The 23937-nt window shown below is 40.4% G+C and overlaps 1 protein-coding gene across 5 annotated transcripts in view; it reads right to left on the reverse strand.

Moving 5' to 3' along the window:
• Positions 1-23937, reverse strand: part of Fam13b (family with sequence similarity 13 member B) — a 66014-nt gene that overhangs the window by 5735 nt on the left and 36342 nt on the right. For 2 of the 5 annotated variants that reach the window (XM_029546800.1, XM_029546798.1), the window contains 12 exons: positions 20673-20737; positions 18508-18556; positions 17635-17782; positions 14994-15059; positions 13463-13673; positions 10457-10586; positions 9833-9914; positions 6779-7008; positions 3901-3984; positions 3559-3654; positions 800-883; positions 544-707 (listed from right to left, as the gene is read on the reverse strand). In XM_029546800.1, coding sequence (XP_029402660.1) covers positions 544-707; positions 800-883; positions 3559-3654; positions 3901-3984; positions 6779-7008; positions 9833-9914; positions 10457-10586; positions 13463-13673; positions 14994-15059; positions 17635-17782; positions 18508-18556; positions 20673-20737 — 1409 coding nt within the window. The remainder of the gene's footprint in view (positions 1-543; positions 708-799; positions 884-3558; positions 3655-3900; positions 3985-6778; positions 7009-9832; positions 9915-10456; positions 10587-13462; positions 13674-14993; positions 15060-17634; positions 17783-18507; positions 18557-20672; positions 20738-23937) is intronic. The other 3 variants (XM_029546802.1, XM_029546799.1, XM_029546801.1) reach the window with 2 other exon arrangements.

Raw genomic sequence — 23937 nt, forward strand, 5'->3', positions numbered from 1 at the left:
GACACTCCAGAAGAGGGCGTCAGATCTTGTTACGGATGGTTATGAGCCACCATGTGGTTGCTGGGATTTGAACTCCAGACCTTCGGAAGAGCAGTCAGGTACTCTTAACCAATGAGCCATCTCACCAGCCCCTGAATACAACTTTTGACTGAAATACTTAATAAAGAAATAGGAACCACAACTGAGAAGATGGGCTTATTAGCAAGTCACAGTGCTTAATGTACAAGCCCAACACCTGAAACCCATATAAAATGACAAACATGTTAAACGTCTAATTCCAGCACTCTATGGCAATGCCACGTGAGGTGAAGACAACACAAAAAAGAGATCACGCCTTAAACAAGGTAGAGGGGGAGAACCAACACATAAGGTTGTCCTTTAACCTACACATATACAATGGAAAATAAGAAAGTGGAGTCTAGGGATGTAGTACTTGTCTCCATCCACAGCACCAGGGGGAAAAGGAAGGAAATGGAACTCAATCCGTCCCCATGCATCCATCCCTCTTGCCAGATAAGCTAAAATCACAAGTTGAGTACATACACAGAAGCTGCCCGGGTACTTGATAAGCAGAGATCCCGAGCCAGTTTTTCTTGATTTTCTTCAGCATCAGATTCTGAGTTTTCCAAGGACGACTGTGTGTGCACGCTTGTGTTCAAGATGTCACCTAACTCAGAGGAGAGGCTGACCCCATCCTCCTCTTCTTCCTAAAATGATAACCAAGCAGAGCCACACAGGCCATGACTTTCCATGCCCCTGTTAGGAAAGTAATAAGAGAGTAACTTTTCTACATAAGTACCTTGATTTCTTCAAAAAAGTGTGCCGTTTCTCCTTCTATGATTGGCTGCAACATCTGACCCCGGCGCTTTGTAGAGGGAGACCCCTGTAACAATCAGCAACACCGAGTTTTATATTCTACACATTTACAGTTAGTGCAACTTCACATTCCTATTAGATAATGGTGCTTTCACCTAATAGGGTGCTCAGTCCCCAGCAGCCTAAAAACACAAGCAAACAAAACTCAAAACAGACAAACTAAAAAGAAAATCAGTAAGATAAACGCCCGAGTAAAACTAAAGGTACAAAACAACCCACTGAGTGTGTTTTGTGTTGGCCAACTACTTTTTTGGGTTTTATTTTTCTTTTTTAAAAGGTGGGAGTTTAGGAAGGTAGGGGGGTTCTTCTGGGAAGTTTGGGGGATAGAAGAGCATAATCAAAATATACTGTATGGCTGGGCAGTGGTGGTGCACGCCTTTAGTCCCGGCACTTGGGAGGCAGAGGCAGGCGGATTTCTGAGTTCACCAGCCTCATCTACAGAGCGAGTTCCAGGACAATCAGGGCTACACAGAGAAACCCTGTAACAAACTATCTATCTATCTATCTATCTATCTATCTATCTATCTATCCATCCTGTATGAAAATGTTTTCAATAAAAATAAAAAATGTATCAAACTTTTCAAAATCTTAAAGCGATCTTTTAAATTCATATTGAGTTCCTTAATAAACTCCTATTTTGTTTTTATAACATAGCAAAATTTTACAGGAGCTCACTCTGTGCCGCCCATCTTTTCACATCCAAGGGATCGGGGTGTGATGTATAGACAATGAGGGTGAAGACGTCTGAAAAAGGGTTTGTTTCACTATGTAGCACAGGCTGGTGTATGAGATCCTCCTGCCTCGGCTCTCTCAGACGCTATGATTGTAGGCAAATGCCACCACACCCAGTCCAAGTGTCTTTATTCTGAGGTCTGAGAACCCCATAAATTTCTTCTGTAAAAACAAAACTAAAGCAAACCAAAAACTAGGGAGTAATAATATTCATCCTAGCATGCCAGGTAATCATCACATAACATAACTGTATCCCAGGACAGGGTCACTAGCTGGCCCTGTGATCTGTATCTGAGGACAACAGATTTCAGTTTCCTTCATGTTAGATGCTCACTGCTCTATCTAGCTCCTCAGATGGCTGAGGCTGGAAAATCACATGACCTCACAGGTCAAATCCACCTTGGACAACACCACAAGACCCCACTTTAGAATAAGTTTTTTTTTTTTTAAATGTACACAAATACAGATAAGCATTATTTAAAATATTTTATTACATTTCTTTGGTGTGTGCTTGTGTATGTAGGTAGATGGTGTGGATGTGCCACAGCATGTATGTGAAGGTCAGAGGTCATCAGACTTGATGGCAAGCTCCTTTACCTGCTAAGCTATCTCTCTGGCCCTGTGAATTAACACTGTTTAATTTTATTTATTCTTTTATTTGTTTGTATGTTTGTTGAGACAGAGTTTCTCTGTCTAGCTTTAGCTGTCCTGAAACTCACTCTGTAGACCAGGCTGTCCTTGAACTCAAGAGATCCACCTGTCTCTACCAGGATTAAAGATACAGGCCACCACACCACACCTATCTTACTTTTGTTTTTTTGAGACAGGCGCACTCTTTCCTTCCTCTCCCTCCCCTCCTTCTCTCCTCTCCCTCCCCCCCCTTCTCCCCTCTCTCTCCCCTCTCTCTCTCTGTGTCTCTGTCTCTTTCTCTCTCTCTCCCCTCCTCTCCCTCTCTGTCCCGAAACTCCTCCCTATGTAGACTATGCTGGCCTTGAACTCACTGAGATAATCTGCCTCTGGTGCTAGGATTAAAAGGTATATATATACCAGACACTTCATAATTGGTATTATCTTTTTTTTTTTAAAAGATTTATTTATTATGTATAAGTACACTGTAACTGTCTTCAGACACTCCAGAAGTGGGCATCCGATTTCGTTACAGGTGGCTGTGAGCCACCATGTGGTTGCTGGGATTTGAACTCAGAACCTCTGGAAGAGCAGTCAGTGCTCTTAACCGCTGAGCCATCTCTCCAGCCCAATTGGTATTATCTTAATGGGTCCTTTCTTTAAAACCAATTTTTAGGGTTGCTAAGCTTGACCTTGAGTTCCATCCCCAAGAAACTGCATAGTAGGAGAGAATCGACCCACCCCCCACTCTGCCCTCTGACCTCCAACACTCTTACCATGGCACACACACAGCCCTTTAAATAAATAAATGTTTAAGATTCATGTGTGCTATAATGCAATTGGAGGTAATGATTACAAATCTATGCAGACAAGAACTGAAATGGAGACTAGTTATCACGTACAAGTGCTACTCTGCCATCTACGCCGGCAAATCTGCATACAGCACTCCCTAGATCTCAGCATCATTCCCTAACTCGCGTGTGGTTTGTAAAGACTTAGTGCCACATGCATGTAAGTGCTCACAAGTTACCTAGGCATTTTCTACCCTTTTAAAATCCATAATCTCAACTAAAAACTTTTCATACTTGGCTACCTATGTCTCTAAATGTACTACTAAAATGTGTTGCTGTTTCTTCTGACTTCCTTCTTAAATATACTTTGGCAAAATGAACTGAAGAAATACTTGTCCAGGCATGATAATGCATGCCTCTAACTACAGAGCTTAGGAGTTTTGCTTGTTTGGGTTAGTGAGTTCCAAGCCAGTTTTAGCTACAAAGTGAGACCCTGTCTTTAAAAACAAAATGAAGCATTTGTTTTACTTACAAGGACAGGAGTAATGCTAGCTCTTGTCAGCATCTGTTTTACAAGCCTGTATCTATCATAGAGAGGCTTAACAATGTGCCTTTCTTCCCTGGTCACCTGAAGCCAAAACAAAAAACAAAACAAAACAAAACAAAAAGTGAAGCAAAGTAGCCTTACTATCGGGAACCTAGTTATCAGAGTCATGAGCAGTGTTGACTCCCTCACCCCAAATTTCATTTAAGTACACAGTCTCCCACCTACTGGAAACAATGCTTGATACAAACGGCTCTAAAGAACACAGACCACAGAAGTTATTCATGCTCTTCTGAAGAAATCAAATTGTCTTATCAAGAAAAAAATTACCGGCCTTCCATGTTGACTTTCATAGTAAAGCAGACTTTTCTGCAGAGACGTTTTCTCTTCTATCAAATGATCTTTTGTCATTTTCTAGAATGGGGGGAAAGCACTCGTGTTAGTATTCTCCTCATGCCCACCATGTAATCAGTTAGGTAAAAGGGCAAACGGTCAGTAATATAGACTAGGTAAATGCATTCTTTTTTCTGGATTTGCAGCAACATTTTTCAGTCTGCTATACAATCTAAACTTCCTAGAATGTCAATGAATAGCTTTCTATGGATTAATTTATATTCTGTATGAATTATGAATGTTAGTTTGGGTACCTTAGCCATCTTGTGCTCAATATTCCAACCTATAAATCAGCAGTACTCCACTCCTGCTCAAAGGCCTGTACTTACTGATGTCAGAGCCCTGGTAGCAGCAGTGCTTCTGCGGCACACAGGGGCTTCCACGCCTGTCTGACATTTGATAAAGTTGTAAAGTCTTCCTTACGACAATCTCAAATATGGACAGTTAGTGGGCTCAGCAGGTTTCAAAGTGCCTGACCCACAAACCTAAAGACTTTAACTCAATCCAAGTTCAATCTGCAGATTCAATGGGAAAGGAGAGCTAACTCCTCAAACACCCATATATCCATCCCCCGCCCCGCCCACACAGAGACAGAGACAGACAGACAAGTGAATACAGGCTAGGCAGAGGCCTATAAGCCCAGCATTCCAGAGGCAGAAGCAGGAGGAATCTTGAATTTAAAGTCAATGTGGCCTTCATAAGAGCCTTTCTCAAAAAAATCAAAGACATGTGCTTAGCTTTGGGCAAGAGCCCCTGGATTCAAATGGCAGCACAAATAAATATAACTGATAGGTGGGTGGGTGGATAGATAGGCAGACACGAGAGAGAGAGAGAGAGAGAGAGAGAGAGAGAGAGAGAGAGAGAGAGAGAGAGAGAGAGAGAGAGGAGAGAGAGAGAGAGAGAGAGGGGGGGGGGACCAAAAAAAAATAATAATAAAGTAGATGCAGACGCACATTTCAGTAGATAAACAGATTTTATGAGTCCATGTCTCTACTCTACTAAGGAAACCCAAAGCAGTATAAAGATCCAAGAGAAAGCTCAAAATGTCAATTTGCAACCTTAGACCTCTATGACCACACACATTTCCCTTTTCATGGATGGGCATACTCTTTAGCGTGTAATACACTTCTCTTTTAATACTCTGAATGGCACAGAGGACAGAACACAGAACTCCCTGGGTATATTTGTATATAAAATTTTCCTTCTCCTCCACAGGCTCAGCCATTATCTCAATGAACCAATTCCACAAGATACCCTTCAACTAGACCAAATAAATTCTACATATTTCCAGGAATGGCTAACAGTTCTCAGTCTTTCACTAGAGGAAATTAGAGATTACAAACAATTCACCTGAGAGTTGCCCTGTATAACAAAATCATTTCAGATTATATTCATGTACTAGACCATAACAGAGTGTAGACCTTATAAAATACTGTCATTTTATTTTCAAGTTTGAACCTTAAATTTAATATTAAAAATCTTAATAAAGCTAATGCAATCAAAAAAGAGGACAAAAAAAAAAAAAAAAGACGACGCAGAGGAAAGTGATGAGAACGAGTAACTTAGCCCCGTTCAAGCTCTCTTGAACAGTCCAATATTTACATCATGAGGGAGGGAGGGAGGGAGATATATTCTGAAATGTGTCTGGTTCACCACTTCCTAGACCAAGATTCAGCTGAGACATTTCCCCAGCAACCCCATCTCTCACATGACTTGGTTACCAAGTGCTCTGCCCGGATGCCTCAGAGGGTTTTCTGGACTAGAGGGGCTTGCTTCAGGGGCAGGGAAGTCTTCAGAGAGTATGGCAGAGACCAACAGAACTACAGAACAGAGCACGAGACAGTTGTCTTTGGCCACCCAGCGCATGGAGGTGCATGAACCTACACGTGCACGTTCTGTATCTAAGAGTAATGGTTCCTGAAAAATGTAACTCATGTACTCCTGATGCCAACACATCAACTGGTTTTGTTGTTGTTGTTTGCTGTTTTTCTTTTTGAAGAGAAGGTTTCTCCATGTAGTCCTGGTTGTCCATGGACTCACTCTTTAGACCAGGTTGGCCTTGAACTCACAAGAGATCCACCTGCCTCTGTCTTCCAAGTGCTGGAATTAAAAGTGTATACCTCTACTGCCAAGCTTGTTTTTTAATTGTAAGATTTATTTATATATATGAGTGCTCTATTTCCATGTATGCCTGCATGGCATCTGATTCCATTATAGATGGCTGTGAGCTATCATGTGAGGGCAAGAAATTGAACTCAGGACCTCTGGAAGAGCAGCCAGTGCTCATAACTTCTGAGACATCTCTCCACACACATACACACAACCCTTTTCTCCTTTTCTTTTTCTTTTCATCAGGGTGTCACGTGGCCCAGGCTGGGCTCAACCTCACTATGTAGCTGAACTCCCAATTTCCTGCCTCCAATTCTCCAGTATTTGCATTATAAATATGTGTCAAGACAGTATTTTTTCTAGTGGCTAATATCACACCTATATCTCTCATAGGATTGCTGGGAAAGGGGGGGGAAAAAACCCAAAACAAAAACCAAGTGACAGATTCCTCGTAGATTATGCCAGATACCAAGAACTCAATACACACAGCTATTGCTCAAACTTATTTTATACTCTATACACCCGTCTCGCTGACAGTCTGCAACATGCATTAACATATAGCACTCTAGGTTTAAAAGCCTATTTTGGAGTTGCAAATCTGAAGGGTAGAAGAGTCAGGATACCAAGCTCTCACCCTGCTATGCTGGTCAGTTTGCTTCCGATGTTCTAAAGGCCGCCCCAGTCAGAGCCTACAGCTCAGAATTACCTTGATATCCTCAGGAAGGTGCCGCTCGGCACGGTTTTCCTTCAACCGTTTGGTAATCAGCTCAAGAGTTGCTTCTTTCGATGGTGTCTTCTCTTTCTGAATGACTCTGGGCTCACCTTCACTCTCACCATCCTCATGGTCTAGAGAAGAGCCAAAACTTTTTGGCAGAGTGTTACTCCGAGGACGTGTCTGAGGCGCAAATTCTCCATCAGAGTTTTTGTGTTTTGCATCTAAATTTCAGAAATGAGAGGCTTAATAATTGATAACACAGAGGCCCACGCATTTAGCATGCAGTATACTTGTCCTTTCAAACAATACCCACACAATGAGCCCAAGGTAAAGCACAACCCTGATAAGCACTGAAAAGAAGTGAACTCCGGGTTCATAAAAGAACTGAGCATGGGCAGGGCATGGTGGCACAAAACTTTAATCCCAGCACTAGGGAAACAAAGGAAGGGGGAATCTCTGTGAGTTCAAGACCAGTCTAATCTACACAGCAACTTCCAGGACAGCCAGGGCTATATAGTGAGAACCTGTCTTAAAAAAAACCAAAAACTTGATTTTTTTATTTTTGATGATTGAGGAAGATTGACACTGAACTCTGGTCTGCACACATACACAACAAAAAATTAAAATAAAACAAAATAAAATAAAAGTGGAGGAGTCAGAGTTGTAAAGAGAGCGTGCTTTGTGGCAGGAGCAATATTAGACAAGATTAACAAAGGCAGACTCTCTGCACGGTGTGCTCTGGTTAACGTGGAGCTAAACCTAGCATTCAAGACTGAGGGGAAAAGCACTTGTGTCCAATTGAGGCAATAGCCTAGGCAAATTCCTCCAAATCTGAGAACAAAAAAATGAGACATTAACATAATAAAACCCTACAAAGGACAGTCTGTGCAAGCCCTGGAGAGCCAGAGTCTGGATTTACAATAATTCTACATAGAGGATTTAAAAAAGAGTAACTATTTTTTAAAGATATTTCTGGTGGCTTTGCAAATGATGGACTGCAAGACAGTAAGAGTGGGAGAGAACCAGAACAGTATACTATTTAGGCAATTTAATGGTAACAGCGGCTGCAAAGTGGTTTAAATAAGGAAATGCTTAATAGAACAATAAGGAGAAATAATCCTTTTAAAATAAGATTGCAAAGTCTACAAGAGAAACTGTTTGAACACTTAATACTTAAGAGATATCAAAATTTCTACACTGCGTAAAATTCAAAAGAATGAATCAGAACAATGATACAAAAAACTGCTAATGGCTATCTTTACACAAGTAACTTTTAAAGTAGTTGTGATTATTAAAGCATACTCAGAATAAATAAAATTTCATAATAGCAGCAATATACTAACATCCAAAAACACATAGCATACTTTATGGTTTAGAAAGAATTCACAGGGGCTGGAGGGACAGCTCAGTGGTTAGAGCACTAGCTGCCCTTCTAGGGGACCCAGGTCCAGTTCCCAGCACCCACACGGCAGCTCACAACTGTCTGTAATTACAGTTCCAAGGGATCTGACAACCTCACACCTATGTATGAAATAAAATTAAATAAATTATATTTTTATAAATCTATAAACATAAATAAGCATACATTTACATATTTAAAAAAAAGAGTTTATAACTTAGCAGTTTTTATTTTGTTTTGTTTTCATTTTTTGAAACAGAGTTTCTCTGTTCTCTGAGATTAAAGGGGTATGCCACCATTGTTGACAGAGTTAAGTTTCATAGTGTCAAAAATCCATTAAGCCTAGGGGTGCAACATAGGGCCTCCCACATGGTAGGCAATACTCTACCATTTAGCAATCCTCCCAGCTCCTAATTATATCATCTTAAGATAAAATTTTACTCCTGGCCCACGCACAAAGACCTTAATGAAATATCTATCAAAACCCAAATCATCTCAGTACTTAAGACTATATTTCAGATAACTATATAGGATCAATTCATCTATGAACACAATCTAGATTATCTTTCAAAAACTCACACTCATGCAAATAAAGAGACACTAGGAAAAACACAGCACAGAGATTCCCATTTCTCTGTCACGGAATATTGATCACATTTTGAACCCCAAGATTGTGATAGTTACTGAAAAGCCCTGTTTCTAGTTGTGTGGCTCATCCCTTAGCCACACAACTTTAATCCCCCTGGCTGGAATATAGACACACCCTTAGTACCATTAATTCCAAATAGCGAAGGTAAAATTAGTTGGCAGAAGGAATCACCCATCTTTGAAAATGATGTCTAATTAAGTAGCAGGCAGACAAAGTGACAAATTAGAGAAAACTTTGATAAAATATGCTATGCCTAACTCTTACAAGAAGAGTTGGGAAGGGGGGAAGGAAAGGGAAGCCACTCAAGAGAGCAGCGCAGAGAAGTGGGGGGAGGCTAGTTTTACTGGGACAGTTACAGGGAGGCAGGTTACAGAGAGAACAAGCTAGACACAGTGAAGACAGAACATGTCAGGGAATGAGAAGGAGCCAGAAGATTAGAACAGATTGCCAAAGTTGGGATGAGGCCACACAGAGCTATTCCAGAGAAACAGAAAAGCCAGCTTGGAGAGGAGTTTGAGTTGAATCAGCCAGTTAGAGATCAGAAAGAACTAGAAAGGATGAGTTTATTCAGTCTCAAAGGCTGAAAACATTCTAGCTCTAGATAAGACTGTATGGAAGTTAGGAGCCTCCAGGACTAGGCCTTGGTTAGGAGATGAGGTGGTAAGCCTTAGCAACAACAATTACTTCAGGGAATAAAAGTTACATTTACATTTTTTAATATGCACTACTGGTGTTAACAACAGAACAAAAGAAAACTTATATTTTTAAAAAATGTTCCAAGATAAGAGTTTTTATTATTATTAATCTTGTTTTTTTTTAAGACAGGATTTCTCTATGGAGACCAGGCTGGCCTCAAACTCAAGAGACCTGCCTGCCTCTGCCTCCCTAGTGCTGGGATTAAAAGGGTGTGCCACCATAACTCAAAAATTATGGTTATATTTTGCACAGAATTATAAATGTTTTAAAGATGCAGATTTTCCACAAAATGCACTTATACCTTTAATTTGCTTCCGCAACTTCGTAAGCTCTGTCATCCATTTTAATACCTTCGGATTGGCTGCAATGTCACTGTAAGAGGGCTGCAAAGTTATGGAATAGGATCACTGACATTTGTAATGCCCAATAGTTATGTTAATTTATTCCTCATGGTGTTTACAGTTCCCATAGCATAAAATTTCATTCAATTCTCAATTTATTTTAATTTGATATCAAGCTCTTCTAAAGCAGGTCATACAACTGGAAGGGGCCAAGTCTAAAGGCGGGTCTTTCCTCTCTGGGCATCAGACGTTACACACAGGGTCTAATCATTACAAACACACACTGTCCTCATTTCCTCCTCCCCTTTTGTTAGTGTGGTTTGTGTCAGAAAAGAACATTAATTTGTTGAAGAATTTGGTTTACAAATTCTAAAAACTGTTTGCAAATGGAAACATAGAAACATGTTGGTACAGTACTAAGAGCACTGTCACAGAAATCAATAACTAAGGGCCCACTGGCTCTCAGGCCTGTGTGATCACCACTTCCCCAGCATCTCAGATGTGCTCTCTTCAGGGAAGAACTAACTGCAGCATGCTCTCAAGACACGAATTCAAGTTTGTTCTAGGCAGCACTACAAACTTACCTTGCTATTTCTTTCCCTTTCAAATTGCTCCTCGAATTGTCTGATTTTTTTCTGAAGTTTCTTGACCAACTGATACGGTGTTCTGTCTTCTCTTTTCTCATCTTTTGAACTGAAGGATGACCTTCGAATTCTGAATTAAAACAACAGGCCAACACAGCACATTAAGTTTTCAAGTGTCAACATAGCATCACTTATTGTCCTGCTGTGTTCCTATTTCCAGTATGGACATTTTACAAGTGAAGGGAGAAACCAGCATGAAGGCATGAGCAAGTCACACAATAATAATGGTAACAATCATCTTAAGTAAAATTAAACTTCTATAACTAAAGGAAAGTCAATAAATAACTTGGCTGCACACATGGTAACAAAGCGTCTCAGGCTGGAGAGATGACTCTGGCTGCTCTTGTAAGAGGACCCAGGTTCAATTCTAAGTACCCACCGGCATCTCTAATTACAATCCCAAGGGAGCTGACGCTTTCTCCTGGCCTCTGGAGGCACGACACTCACATACACAAACCCACACACAGAAAAACACATACACACATAATTAAAATGGGAGGTGTACTGGTTGGTTTTGTATGTCAACTTGACACGAGCTGGAGTTATAACAAAGAAAGGAGCCTCCCTTGTGGAAATGCCTCCATAATATTCAGCTGTAAGGCATTTTCTCAACTAGTGATCAAGGGGTGGAGGGCCCATTGTGGGTGGTGCTTTCCTTGGGCTGGTACTCTTGGGTTCTATAAGGAAGCAAGCTGAGTAAGCCAGGAGAAGCAAGCCAGTAAAGAACATCCCTCCATGGCCTCTGCATCAGCTCCTGCTCTCTGACCTGCTTGAGTTCCAGTCCTGACTTCCTTTGGTGATGAACAGCAATGTGAAAGTGTAAGCAGAATAAATCCTTTCCTCCCCAACTTGCTTCTTGGTCATGATGTTTGTGCAGGAGTAGAAACCCTGACTAAGCCAGGAGGGCAATATAAAATGTATTTAAATGACTAAGATTTCTTATTGACTCCCTGATCATCATTTAGGTAAAATAACCCAGCCTATTGGTGGTGTGCTGTGTTATTGTAACCCTGTCAGAAGTTTTATATTGTTTATTATTTCTGTCATTGTAGTTGCTACTATTTTATGTGTATGGGTATTTTGCCTATATTATGTGCCCAGCGTCCTCAGAGACCAGAAAAGGGCATCATGCCTCCAGAACTGGAGTTACAGATTGTTGTAAGCCACCATGTGGGTGCTGGGAACTGAGCCTGCGGGTCCTCTGCAAGAGCAGCAAATGCTTTTAACCACTGAGCCATCTCCCCAACCCCAACAATTATAGAAGAGAATGCTACCTGGATGTTAGGAAGTGACATTGCACACATGTTCTCCCTCTGAGGTTAAAACCCTGTGTTTACATTCAATGCTGAGAAAAACCCTCCAAAAACAGACACAACAGTAACAGAAAAAGCCCCACAAATCATGCAGCCCACAGGAAAGACTTCAAATGGTATCTTGCATTCTGAACTTTACCATAGTTCACTATCTCATTCCAGATAATATCTCCACACTAAAGCTCTAAATAACTTGTAAAAAAATAAATCTGTACAGGAGCTAGGCAAGTGAGGCATGTTGCCTAGCTCCTGTGTAGAATTTTACAGTTGACATCTGTCCCAGTTCTTCAGCATTCCTTAGGACAGTATGCATCCAGATGAGCCACCTGGGGGAGCTCCTACCTCAGAATGGAGGCAGACCCAGAAGCACTGGGGTGCCTCCAATGAGCCTTTCTATTTATGAGCTATGGATAACAGGCTCCAAGGTCTCATGACGCAACTTGTTCCCATACCAAAGAAGTCTTTCTAAGCCTAAAAGACAATGTTTGTGTTGCAGACTGACTATTAAGTTTCCCTTTTCCTGTAAGCCTGCAGACGAGCTGGGAAAGGAGTATTAAAGCTCAACCTATGGCGACTCAAATTTTCTAAAGATGCAGCAGCAACCCTGAAGCTCGCTTCCCTTCATTTGGAAGAGGTTAATAGTCATTAGTGTCTGCTCTTCACGTGCACCATCAAGTGTCAATCTTCTCTGACCATCAAAAATGTTTCCCAGAATGGTAGGATGCTGAACAGACAAAGCAGTCTGCTGTGCAAGCCTGATGACCCAGAGTTTGATAGGCAGACCCCAGGTCACGGTGGAAGGGAAGAACCTGACTCTACCACATTGTCCTCTTCCTTTCACATGTCTGTCACAGCATGATAGCCCCTGTCCCCAACACAACATCATAAAGACAGTAATAGTAACACATTTTAAACTTATCTGAATAAAAATAATCAAAGATTCCATTTTCAATAGCAAAAATAATTTGTTAAACATGAATGACAAGCTGTGGTGTTGGTTCTTAGCAAACTCTGGTTTCTTGATACTGTTCCAACTCCGTAAGCTGAGAAGAGCATGCCAGTTTGAACCTACAAGACAGACATTGCTGTCTTGGCACTGCTGAGCCAAATGAATGCCAAATGACTGAAGGCATGGGACTCTACAGGAGAGACAATAGTTCCTTTTCCATGGAAGTTCTCTTGCCTCTGCCAGCTTGGACAGTTCATTTTTTCTTGTTTTTCTATTTTTGCATTTTCTTTTGTATTCTCCTCCCCCACCCCCAAATGGTCAGAGATCCATTTGGCAGTAGACACTCAGGCCCACTCAGTGGTGTGGCAGCTCCTCTAGGATGTATGTGTATTCTATGATGCTACAAGATGCCAGAACCACTATGTCTCAATTAAAAATAAGTTTCAATTAGAGCAGTACAAACTAGTCAGCTTCTCCCTTTCAGAGTTCTGCACTCTAATTATTAGTGAATACACAAGGACTAAACCACAGGAACTGCCCACAGTCTAACAGTAAACCTCAAGTACGACATAGCCTCAATAAATTCAAAATATAACAGCAGTCAAATGGACAGATTTCAACTACAGGCCTGGAAGGATTTGTGTACAGAGTAAGAACTGCTTTTTAAATACAAGAGATACAGACCTAGTGAAGGAAAGTGCCTTTGACGAGAAATCCAACGCTTCTGGATCATGTAGGAAACGTTGGCTTTGCCCAAAATCTAAACTGCGATGAGATAATACTGGAGGGCAGTCCTCTCCCAGGGGGTGGTGAGTCATCCTGGCAGCCTGTGGAGACAGCTGAGCTTCTCCAGACTCACAGTCTTCCTGCCAAGACTTAAATGCAGGAAACGGCTCTGTGAAGCAAACACAAGGATAACACTATGGGTGTCTTGAGCCTACATCATTGTATAGTGGGTTCATTTTATATATAGTAGGGGAAAACATCAGAAACACTAGCATATTCATAATGCCTGCTGCTTCTACATTCTTCATATTCGCTCACTAAGAGATACCACTTAAATGCCTAAACCCACTAACAAAAGCAACAAGCACTATTAAGTTTCTTAAATGTAATTCTAAAGGTGTTATATAACATAATCCTAACTCAGTATTCTAAAGATGATATACAGAAAAACATTTTTTCAAATACAAGTATTCCCACAGAAACAGTGAGCAGTCTCTCGCTATCAGATGGTGACTGGCTATGTTAAAATATGAAAGTTTTCCCCACACTACACAGACTACTAAGAAATGGAACTAATGCCATAAGAATTCTAATATTCCAAGTGAGAAACTAACTTTAGCTTGTCTACAATATGTTAAATAATAAGAAATAATGTTAACTGTTAACATTAAAATAATGTTAGTTATTTCCTGTTATTAGGTTCCTATGAATAACACACACACACACACACACACACACACACACACACACACACACACACACACACACACTCTTTAATCCCACAACAGTATTTAAGCAGTATTTAATGAAACAGCTCTGGTTCTCCATAAGCACACTGATTGTATTACAGTGATCCTGTGCACTCTCCACTGAATCCATGTTCTCATATACACCATCTATAAATATATGCCAAATACATTATTTTTAAGCATCACTGGTGTATGAGGGAGAAAGAACTTCTAGATATATCTTAGAACTAAAAATTTAAATCTTCATTGAAATAGCTATTGCAAAAGCAAAAACAAATGGAACAATGTAGTAACATTATTAAAATTTTAAAGTTGTATTTTTCTTTAGAGAATAATCAAGATAGCCAGCCATTTCAGCAATTTAGTTTAATGCTATGTAGTAGCCATTTAAGCATTACTTTTAATAGTTTTTAGAAAATAATTTTCCTTGCCTTTGAGGCCTAGATCATTTTGGTTGACTAAAACTTGGGTAACAAGTATGTAATCCCACAATAAACTCAACAATACAGTGATTTCAAAGCAACCCTTGTACCTGTGTCCCAGCAGATATACTAAACAATGAACATTTTATGAGAAATTTTAACATTTTAAGAAATTACAAAACCCTTTTCCTGAGTTTTCAACACAGAAGTTTCGTTTGGGGACAGCAGGAGAAGGGCTAAAACAAGACAACCAGTGAGCCGCAGAGGGAAGCAAAGCAGAGCTGTGCGAGCTGTGCGAGCTGTGCAAGCCATACTTACCCTCCCCAGCTCTCTGCAGATGCATTGATTTGAAATCAATGAGGGGGAAAGTGATAAGGCATGACGCTAATAAAATGGAAAAAATGGCAAAAAATACTAAAGTGAACACACAGACCAGGCAAAACAAACCATACACATAACATAACGCCAAGGGCACAATAGCATTTCCCCAGGACCAGGCAGGAATTCGGCTCAAAAACCTGCTTCAAAGAAATGACTACTAACAAAACTTTAAGCAAATATATATTTCTATTTCAGCAAGTAAGGAAAACTCAAAACTGATTGTTATTAAAATTCAGATACAAGGCCTATGAGCCAAACCACGTATGTTTGAAGCCTTCTAGTATGGTTGTCAGACAGAAAAGAGACATCTCCCTTAGAAGGAAGGCCGAGGATGGTACTGCTAAATGGCGGAGAGCTCCTTGGCATCCTGAAGGCTCTAGGTTCAATCCCAAGACCAAAAAGAGGAAGAAAAAAAAAAAAAAAAAAGGAAAAGCCTCCCTTTTGTTCATGTTTCATAAAAAATAATAATACTGTATGTCATCCCAAAGCCGTCAGCAGAAAAACTGAGGTAAAGATGATGTCCACCTTCAATATGAATCTTTGAACAGCTACTACAAATTCATACTGGCTGTGGTAGGGATATACAACCTGCTTGCAGACTGTGTTCTGCTTGCTAACTACCCTTTGAGAAAAACCTAAAGTCTCACTTACTAGGAAATAGTAAAAAAGGCCAGAACTTGTGGCATTACCCCTTTCTCTACTAGAGAACAAACAAACAAAATATGTCTACAGATTTCAAAGTACATAAAATCTAAAGAAAGCTGTTATCTTGAGATTTAACAAAAATATTCTAACACATAATTGTAAAAAAAATCATTTTTTACATTTGTGGCAAAGTTAGAACAACATTAATGACATTAACGACAAGGTTCTGAAGGTCACTGACCCCACCCACTTCTGGAAAGAGACCTACATGGACTTATTGATGAGTGGGGGGTGTGGTGGGGGCACTGAAGAGCAGGGTCTCTCCTTTCCTCTGACAAGGGGAATCCTGACAGGGGTCGGGGGAGTCCAGCATCAGGTTCTCCTTGGACCACCTCTAGAAAACTCAAGTTATAGAGACCAGTCTCTCCAAACCATGGGAACTGTTCATTTCTGTTGTGTTTAACAGAGGGTCAGAGCCTTCCGTCAGAGATGAGTGGTTATTTATTTGCATCTCCCACTAGAAGAGACAAAAGTATCCTAATCCTCATGTTCAGAGACTCCATTCTTACCAAGATTCCCAGGGTTTGCTCTTTTAGCCACTGTCTTTCCACCGTTTCCTTTCCTTTCCACATCTAGGACATGCCATCTTCACTGTCACCATTATGCTAACATCTCCTAACTCAAGAGACCTTCTTCATTCATTCTAAGAGTTCTGAATAAGTCAAACAGAACCAACTTCATTTAGTTGAAGTTAGGCTCACAGTAAAGACTGGCACAGACAAGGGTTTGCTAAAAAACTTTTAAAGCACAGCTGGACTTTAGATTAAAAATCAAGAACAACAACAACAAAAACCTACATATTAAAACTATGGTCATATGGCAAAGGAACTCAGAGAACTGCAATTCCTCCAGTTATTGCCACTGTGTGTTTGTCATCAAATAACTCTCCAAGGCACAATCAGGGCTCTCTAGCCACTTGAACAGAAACTGGGCTTAGGATTCCTGAGCTGTCTCATTCTCTCTTATTAGGAAGATAGCTTACAGATTCACGGGTCTAAACTGGTTGTTAGTTTTCCCTTCTCCAACGTCTTACTTGACAGTTGATAACAATACAGCACACAGTGCTGACAGAGGCTCTAACCACTGACACTGTACTGTACCACATTTGTTACAGTATTTATTCATTTCGTCAGCCATCTTCTTCTTATGGACTTCTTGGGTGTTTTTCCCCAAGTAAATACTTCAGCATGTAAATAATTCACTTAAATCCCATATTTGTTTATAATTTATAGCATTTTTACTATAAAACCTTTACCAAAAATTTTCAGTGTAAAGTTTTAAGAAATTTTAGCGTCTCCCCAAAATACTTTTGCAATCTATATAATACAATCTTTGCTTAGAAGTACCAGTGAAGAATTAAAAACATAAAAACCTGTTCCTGATGATTATAAGGTAGCTAAATACCCTGTTCTAAACTGGTAAAAATCATCAAAACTTTAATATGCTCAATTTTCAAAGACCAAGAGATGGCATCTGATTTAACAATTAATCTATTGTGTTCTAATCTAGGGCACTTTTTATTTTTAACAAATTTTGGTCTTTCTTTGAGGAAGGTGCATTAGGGAGGGACACTGAGATGGTCTGGTCTAGAAACTCAAGATCATCTTTCTCTCCCACATGCTGAGGTCACAGGCATGCATCACTGTACCCTTTGGCAGCAGCAAAGCTAGTAATTCAATTATGTTCTACCCACGAGAGAGCTGCCCTACTAGTGTACTTGGGAAAAACAAAACAAAACAAATAAACAACTTCTTTTTTTTTTTTTCCAGAGAAAACAGATCAGTCCAGAGGAGGGCCGGAGTCTTGTCATGCTTTGGGTTATTTCAGTTACAAATAACGATATTTGGGTAATTAACATGCTTGGGTAAATTACCTTCCCATTTATCACCATCAGAAACATTCTTCAGATCTAAATGTGCAATTTGTATACACGCTGCTTCTCCTTGAACACCAACACTCTGACCTTCGGTTACTTCCGACTCAGTGTTGGCATTCAAATCACGTATCTTGCTACTAGAATCCTGTATTTTAAAATAAAGAATGCATTTCATAACCATGACTCTTCGCACAACTGTCTCAGAGAAAATATGCACACACATATCCCTATGCATTTTTCATTACTGGGCCAACAAAACCAACTGTCCCAATAAAACCAACTGTCCCATTTCTACTTATCTGTGCATAGGGGAGGGGGCTTTTGCTTGCACATATATTATGTGCACCACACGCATGCCTAATTCCCAAGGAGGCCAAAAGAGGGCCTCAGATCCTTTGAGACTCGTTACAGACAGTTATGAGACACCATATGGGTGCTAATAATCAAGCCCAGGTCCTCTGGAAAGGCTTGTTTATGCATTTTATGAGTGCTTTGTTTCCTTGTGCACACAGAAGATGGCATTGAATCCTATGAATAATAAGCCATGTAGTTGCTGGGGATTGAACTCAGGACCACTAAAAAAGCAGAGCATCCAGTGCTCTTCATGGTTAAAGCAATCTATCTAGCCCCAAGAAAACTAAATTCAATTGTAAATTTGCACTTTATAATGTCTTACTAAGAAACGAAATTTAGGTCTCAAATATAGGAAAGAACTTTCATAACCCATAATTTTGTTACATTAATTACTGCTTAATTTTTACATTTGACTCCTTTCAACTTATCCAATATAAGAACTAAAGGCCAGATATAATAGCTGGCACATTAAGCAACATTTTTAAGGACTATATATAATATAAAGATAGTTCTCACCAGAATCAAGTGTGGCAATTTATCACTGTCACATAATAAATATTCCTTCCTAAAAACAGAAATATAGTTATTAGCATGTAAAAAATAGAAAGGTTACTTTTATTACTTCTTAACCTAGATTCATTCTTTTCTTTCCCAATGTAATTAGCATTTAAAATTTGAAAGGGAAAAGTTATCAACAGGGCATATGCCCATTCTTTGGAGCCCTATATCTGAAAAATCACACAATACTGAAAAGATCCACAGACTCACTTCAGGTTTAGAAAAGTAATATTCTCTACCACTCCCTCCCCCACATAAACTACCGCCAAAAGAAAAGTCTTTATGAAAGGAAAATTAAAAACCAATTATAGCAGTCAGTGAGAACTGATGCATATTACAAAAAGAATCCATAAAGTAATTTTAACCAACAGGTTTATTCTATCCATGCAAAGACTTTTAAAGAAGTTTTGGTCTGTCCTTTAAGGCGGAGCTCTATCACAAATGTACACTGTAATCTAAGGTTACATCAAAAAATAAAGGTGGGAGATTTAATTCACCTTGTAGTTCCCCCACAATATGAACCTCTATTTAAGAATTATGTTGTACATTGTCACAAAAAAAATCTCTACCTCTTTGGCCAGTAAACAAAGCAAGTGTTACTCATGCCCACAATGGGAAATCCTCCTTTAATAGGCCTGTGTTAATTTAATACATATACCTAAGGGGCTCTTTAAGTGGTCATTAATGTGGTGGACACTGGGAAGACAAGCCTTGATTTAAACACAAGTTATCTCTTTCTATGGGAGCCTCTTACCCTTGGTGGCCTGAGAAATAAACTGAAGTCCCTGAAAGGCTCAAGGCCTTCTTTTTCCGGGGATGGGGTGGGAGGATCAAGGCAGGGTTTCTCTGTGTAGCCCCTGACTGTCCTGAAACTAGCTCTGTAGACCAGGCTCCTGCACTCTTTCCCACCTACCCCTGCCTCACAAGTGCTAGGACTAAAAGTGTGCACCACCACCACCAGGTTTCTTCAACATCTTTTATTGCTGGGAGCAAATGGTAGTAGGATAAGTTAGATTCACTCTCAAAGACTTACTCTGAAAGACATAACTAAATCTGAAAAGCTTCATTATTAACCATGCAAAATGCAATCCACCTGACAAAGTACTCTGGATCTACAACAAGTTTGCTAACCTACACACAAGCTGAAGAGCAAAGAGTTTTCCAAAAAAGGCTGGATCCTCACTAAATAAATACTTATTGCTCTACCATATCCCGATGTCATCTTTCTGGGGATGCCTGTTAATCTTATATCTTCAGCCCATAGCTTCAAAACTCCCTGGGCTGGAAGAAGATCAGTCCTGCCTCCTGAAAGGAAGCACAAGGAACTGCTGTAAGCAGGAAGACTGTGGATCTTCAGAGTATGGGGACACTTCAGAGACAGGGCTCCAAAGAATTTACTTACCCTCCAACAACAGGTTTCTACTCAAAAGACAACAGCATTAAAACATTACCTAACCAACAGGCTATCAGCAAACCAGAAATGCAGTGCCCTCATTACTGAGTGTAACCTTTGCTAAGACGGTTAAGATATACATCTTGGCGTCTTCTGAAAGAATGATGCAAAGGGGTAACAAGACCCAAGTGACTGGAAAAACCTCTATCCACTGACTAAAACACCTTTTCCTCAAAGGGACTACATTTGGTGTATCTCACTGTCTCAGACACGTTAACATGGATGGGGTGAACAAACACCAAATACAAAGATTATCCCTAGACACAGTGAGGAGGAGGTGTAGGAACCAAAAATATCCCACACTTACCCATCGAAGCAAATATTTTACTAAGTTTTGAGTGGCTGGCCACAGTTCCCAATCAATTAACTCACTGATGGGTCTGTTTACAGTATTAAATTCTAATTGTTCTATAAATCAAAGTTTTTGTTATCTCTAAAAAAAGCTGTGTTCTCTCTGAACATGTACATAACTAATGTTTGTCTGTGGCTTGTAAACTCTAAATATTTGTGGCTATTAATATATCCACCATTAAATTAAAGAAGCATGATTTTCTTTTTACCAAACTGTCTTATAATGTATAGATGAACCCAAAATTTTCAACTAAAAATCTGTGAAGAGGTTGTTCCAATTCTCAAAACAAGTTATCAGCAACAACGAAGCAAGGCTTACCTCTCAGGACAGCCGTCTTCAGTACCCCCGCGGTCACTACAGGGCTCTAACAGTACACCTACAGACTGACAAGAGAACACGCCACTGTTTATCAGCCCCACACTCATGCTCAGAGAAAGGTGCCAACCTAGATTAGGGCATTAGAGCAGCTCTTCTGCACAAGGTTTACCTCCCTCAAACTCTGAAACATTCAGTACTTGTGGGGACGCTGGTTTTCTCTCCTTCTAAGTAATAATCACTAGTACCCTCTTTCCTTAGAATTCTCTCTTGGCCAGGCAGTGGTAGTGCACATCTTTAATCACAGCACATGGGAGGCAGAGGCAGTCAGAATTCTGTGAGTTCAAGGCCAGTCTGGTCTACAGGGTGAGTTCCAGAACAGCTAAGACTACAACAGAAAAACCTTGTCTTGGAAAAAAAAAAATCTCTCCTTTAAAAATCACAGTTCTGAACTATGGGTATGGTAGTACAGGAAAGGCTCTGGCCTGTGTACATTTAAAATAACTTCTTTCCTGGAGTGGCCTAGGGAAGGCGCTTGAGGATCAGAAGCTCAGAACAATCTACTTTTCAATGAGTTTATTAATACTACCTCTGACAAGAAAACCTATGTGGTGGACATGCCTGTAATCTCAGCATTCAAGAGGCAGAGGCAATTAGACTCAAAGTCTGAGCTCATCCTAAGCTACAGACCAGCCTAAGCTATATGAATGAACAAAATAAAAACCTCCCAAATGTAATACAAATCCCTTCAAAATTACTACAAAGTATATAAACATTTTCACATTTTTTATAATCTTTAAAATCAACAAAAACTTCAATTCTTACTTTTTAATTCATTATTAGTATGTGTTTGCATGTGTATAGATCAGAGGACAAGTTTCAGGAACTGGTTCTCTACCTCCTCTGTGGGTTCCAGGGACTACCAAGCTTGTGTGGCATGCACTTCTACCCACTGATCCCTCCTGCCACCCTTCTTAGGCTCTGTAGAAGTTACAATTCCAACCATGAGGCTGAACTGTTTGCTACCCTCCATCCAATCAAACCACGGCAGTGGACTCAATACAAAAGGCAAATATGAGACTCTTTCACCTATCCGCTAAGCAGGCAGTATATTTACAAACATAAATCAGTGCAACCCCCCAAATTAAAACCTTTTATGAGAACAGCTATTTAAAAAAAAAATAAAATAAAAGGTCTCTAGGGAAAGTGCTCAGCCAACAGAGTGCAGCCTCTGCAAGTGTGAAGACCAGAGCACCTACGTAACAAGCCAGCCCCAGCAGTGCAAGCCTGCAATCCCAGCACTGGGGAGGCTGAGACGAGAGGATCCAAGGGACTTACTGCCTTCTAAATCTACCAAAGTGCCAAGCTTCAGGTTCAGTGAGAATATGTCTCAAAAACTAAGGCAGAGAGAAATGAGGAGGATAGTTGGTGTCAACCTCTGACCTCCATCCACATGCAACTCACACAAACTTGGATGGAAGGCTCCAGCCAAACATGATGGAACCCGTAATCCGAACTACTCAGAGAGTAACAGACTAAAGCTGGGAATAGATTCAAGGCACAGTGAGCAACAAAGAGGGAGTGCTTCAAAGACAGAGTAAGAGAAGAAAGGAGAGAGAGGAAAATAATTCCATTAATATTATCATGAATGGGGGCTAAAGAGGTGGCTCAGTGGTTAGGAGCTCTTATGCTCTTGCAAAGAAAGGGCCAGGGCTCAATGCCCATCATCCACATGGCACATCTGTAACTCCAGTTCCAGGAGATTTGACATCCTCTTCTAGCCTCCAAAAAGGAACTTCACACATGTGGTGCATATACATTCAGGTAGGCAGGGGCACAAAACACCCATACACATAAAACATAAATAAGTGAAAAAAAATTATGAATGAATTTATTTAATAAATTATTTTTAGATTAATTTTACTTCTATGATGATAAATACTGAGATGCCCATATAAACAAAAAAAATCTAAGATTTTCAATGTTTTATTTTTAAAAGATAAACTCAGTGTGAGAGAACCAACGATCTAAAATTCAAAAGTTATTAGGAACGTAGATACACATTCTCAAAGTTTCTATGTATTAGGTCAAAGCCTGAAGAACCAGAACAAGCTAGGATTTGACTTAGAGCAGACAGGTTCCTGCTGAGTGAGAATCAGCAGGGTGGGAAAGCAAATCAAAAGAGAAATGGCCATGGTAAGTAAGCCTGAGAAAGCCAGGACCCACCCACATGGTAACCAGCACCGAATTGTATACCAGCATTCAGCCCAGAAGGAAAAGAAAAAGCTTCAGGCTTTCCTTTTGTTACCAGAGTGACTCCACTGCACACCCTACAGGAGTATCCACAGGGATCAAAGTCCGGTTCCTTCCACCTGAGGCCCGCCCCACACGTCTCAAACCAGTTAGCTCCCTGCTAGGCACATGAAAACAAAAATCTAGTACTTCATATGCCTTAGTTTTTAAGACAGAATTTAAAAATTAGATTGTGCCGGGCATAGTGGCATATTATTTCAATACTGGTGAGGTAGAAGCAGGCAGATCTCTGTGAGTTCCAGACTAGCCTGGTCTACATGTGCCACTATACCAAGCTCTGTGTAACTGTTTTGATTTTGTGGGGGTGAGGGGAGGGGTGCTGGAGAACCAAATCCAGGACCCTCTGAAGTTAGGTAGTACTCTGCCAATAGCCACAACCCAGCTGTCTTAATTCCTTTTCTACTGCTGTGACAAAACACCATGACCAAGGCAACTTGGAGTCCATGACCGTCAGGGTGGGGAACATGGCAGCAGGCAAGTAGGCATGGTGCTGTAGCAGCAGCTGAGAGCATAACATCTGATCCACAAGTAGGAAGCAGAGAGCTACGGTATGGGCTATCTATATCTAGCTCAGTGATATATCCTCCAACAAGGCCACACCTCTTAATCCTTCCTAAATGGTTAGTTCTACCAACTGGAGACCAAAGTATTCAAACATATGGGCCTATGAGGGCCATTCTCATTCAAATCACCACACAAACCCTAAGTTGGAGAAAGGTATGATTATATTCAGCCAAACTGACATCAATCTTGCTTTCTAGCCTAGGCCAACCTAGTTGTGATCTTCCTGCCTCAGCACCACCTTGAGATAATATATGAGCCACTATGCCCAACTTTTTTTTTTTTTTTTTTTGGTTTTTCGAGACAGGGTTTCTCTGTATAGCCCTGGCTGTCCTGGAACTCACTTGGTAGACCAGGCTGGCCTCGAACTCAGAAATCCGCCTGCCTCTGCCTC

This window comes from Mus pahari, chromosome 15 (genome assembly GCF_900095145.1).
Source record: "Mus pahari chromosome 15, PAHARI_EIJ_v1.1, whole genome shotgun sequence".
Classification (NCBI taxonomy): Eukaryota; Metazoa; Chordata; class Mammalia; order Rodentia; family Muridae; genus Mus; species Mus pahari.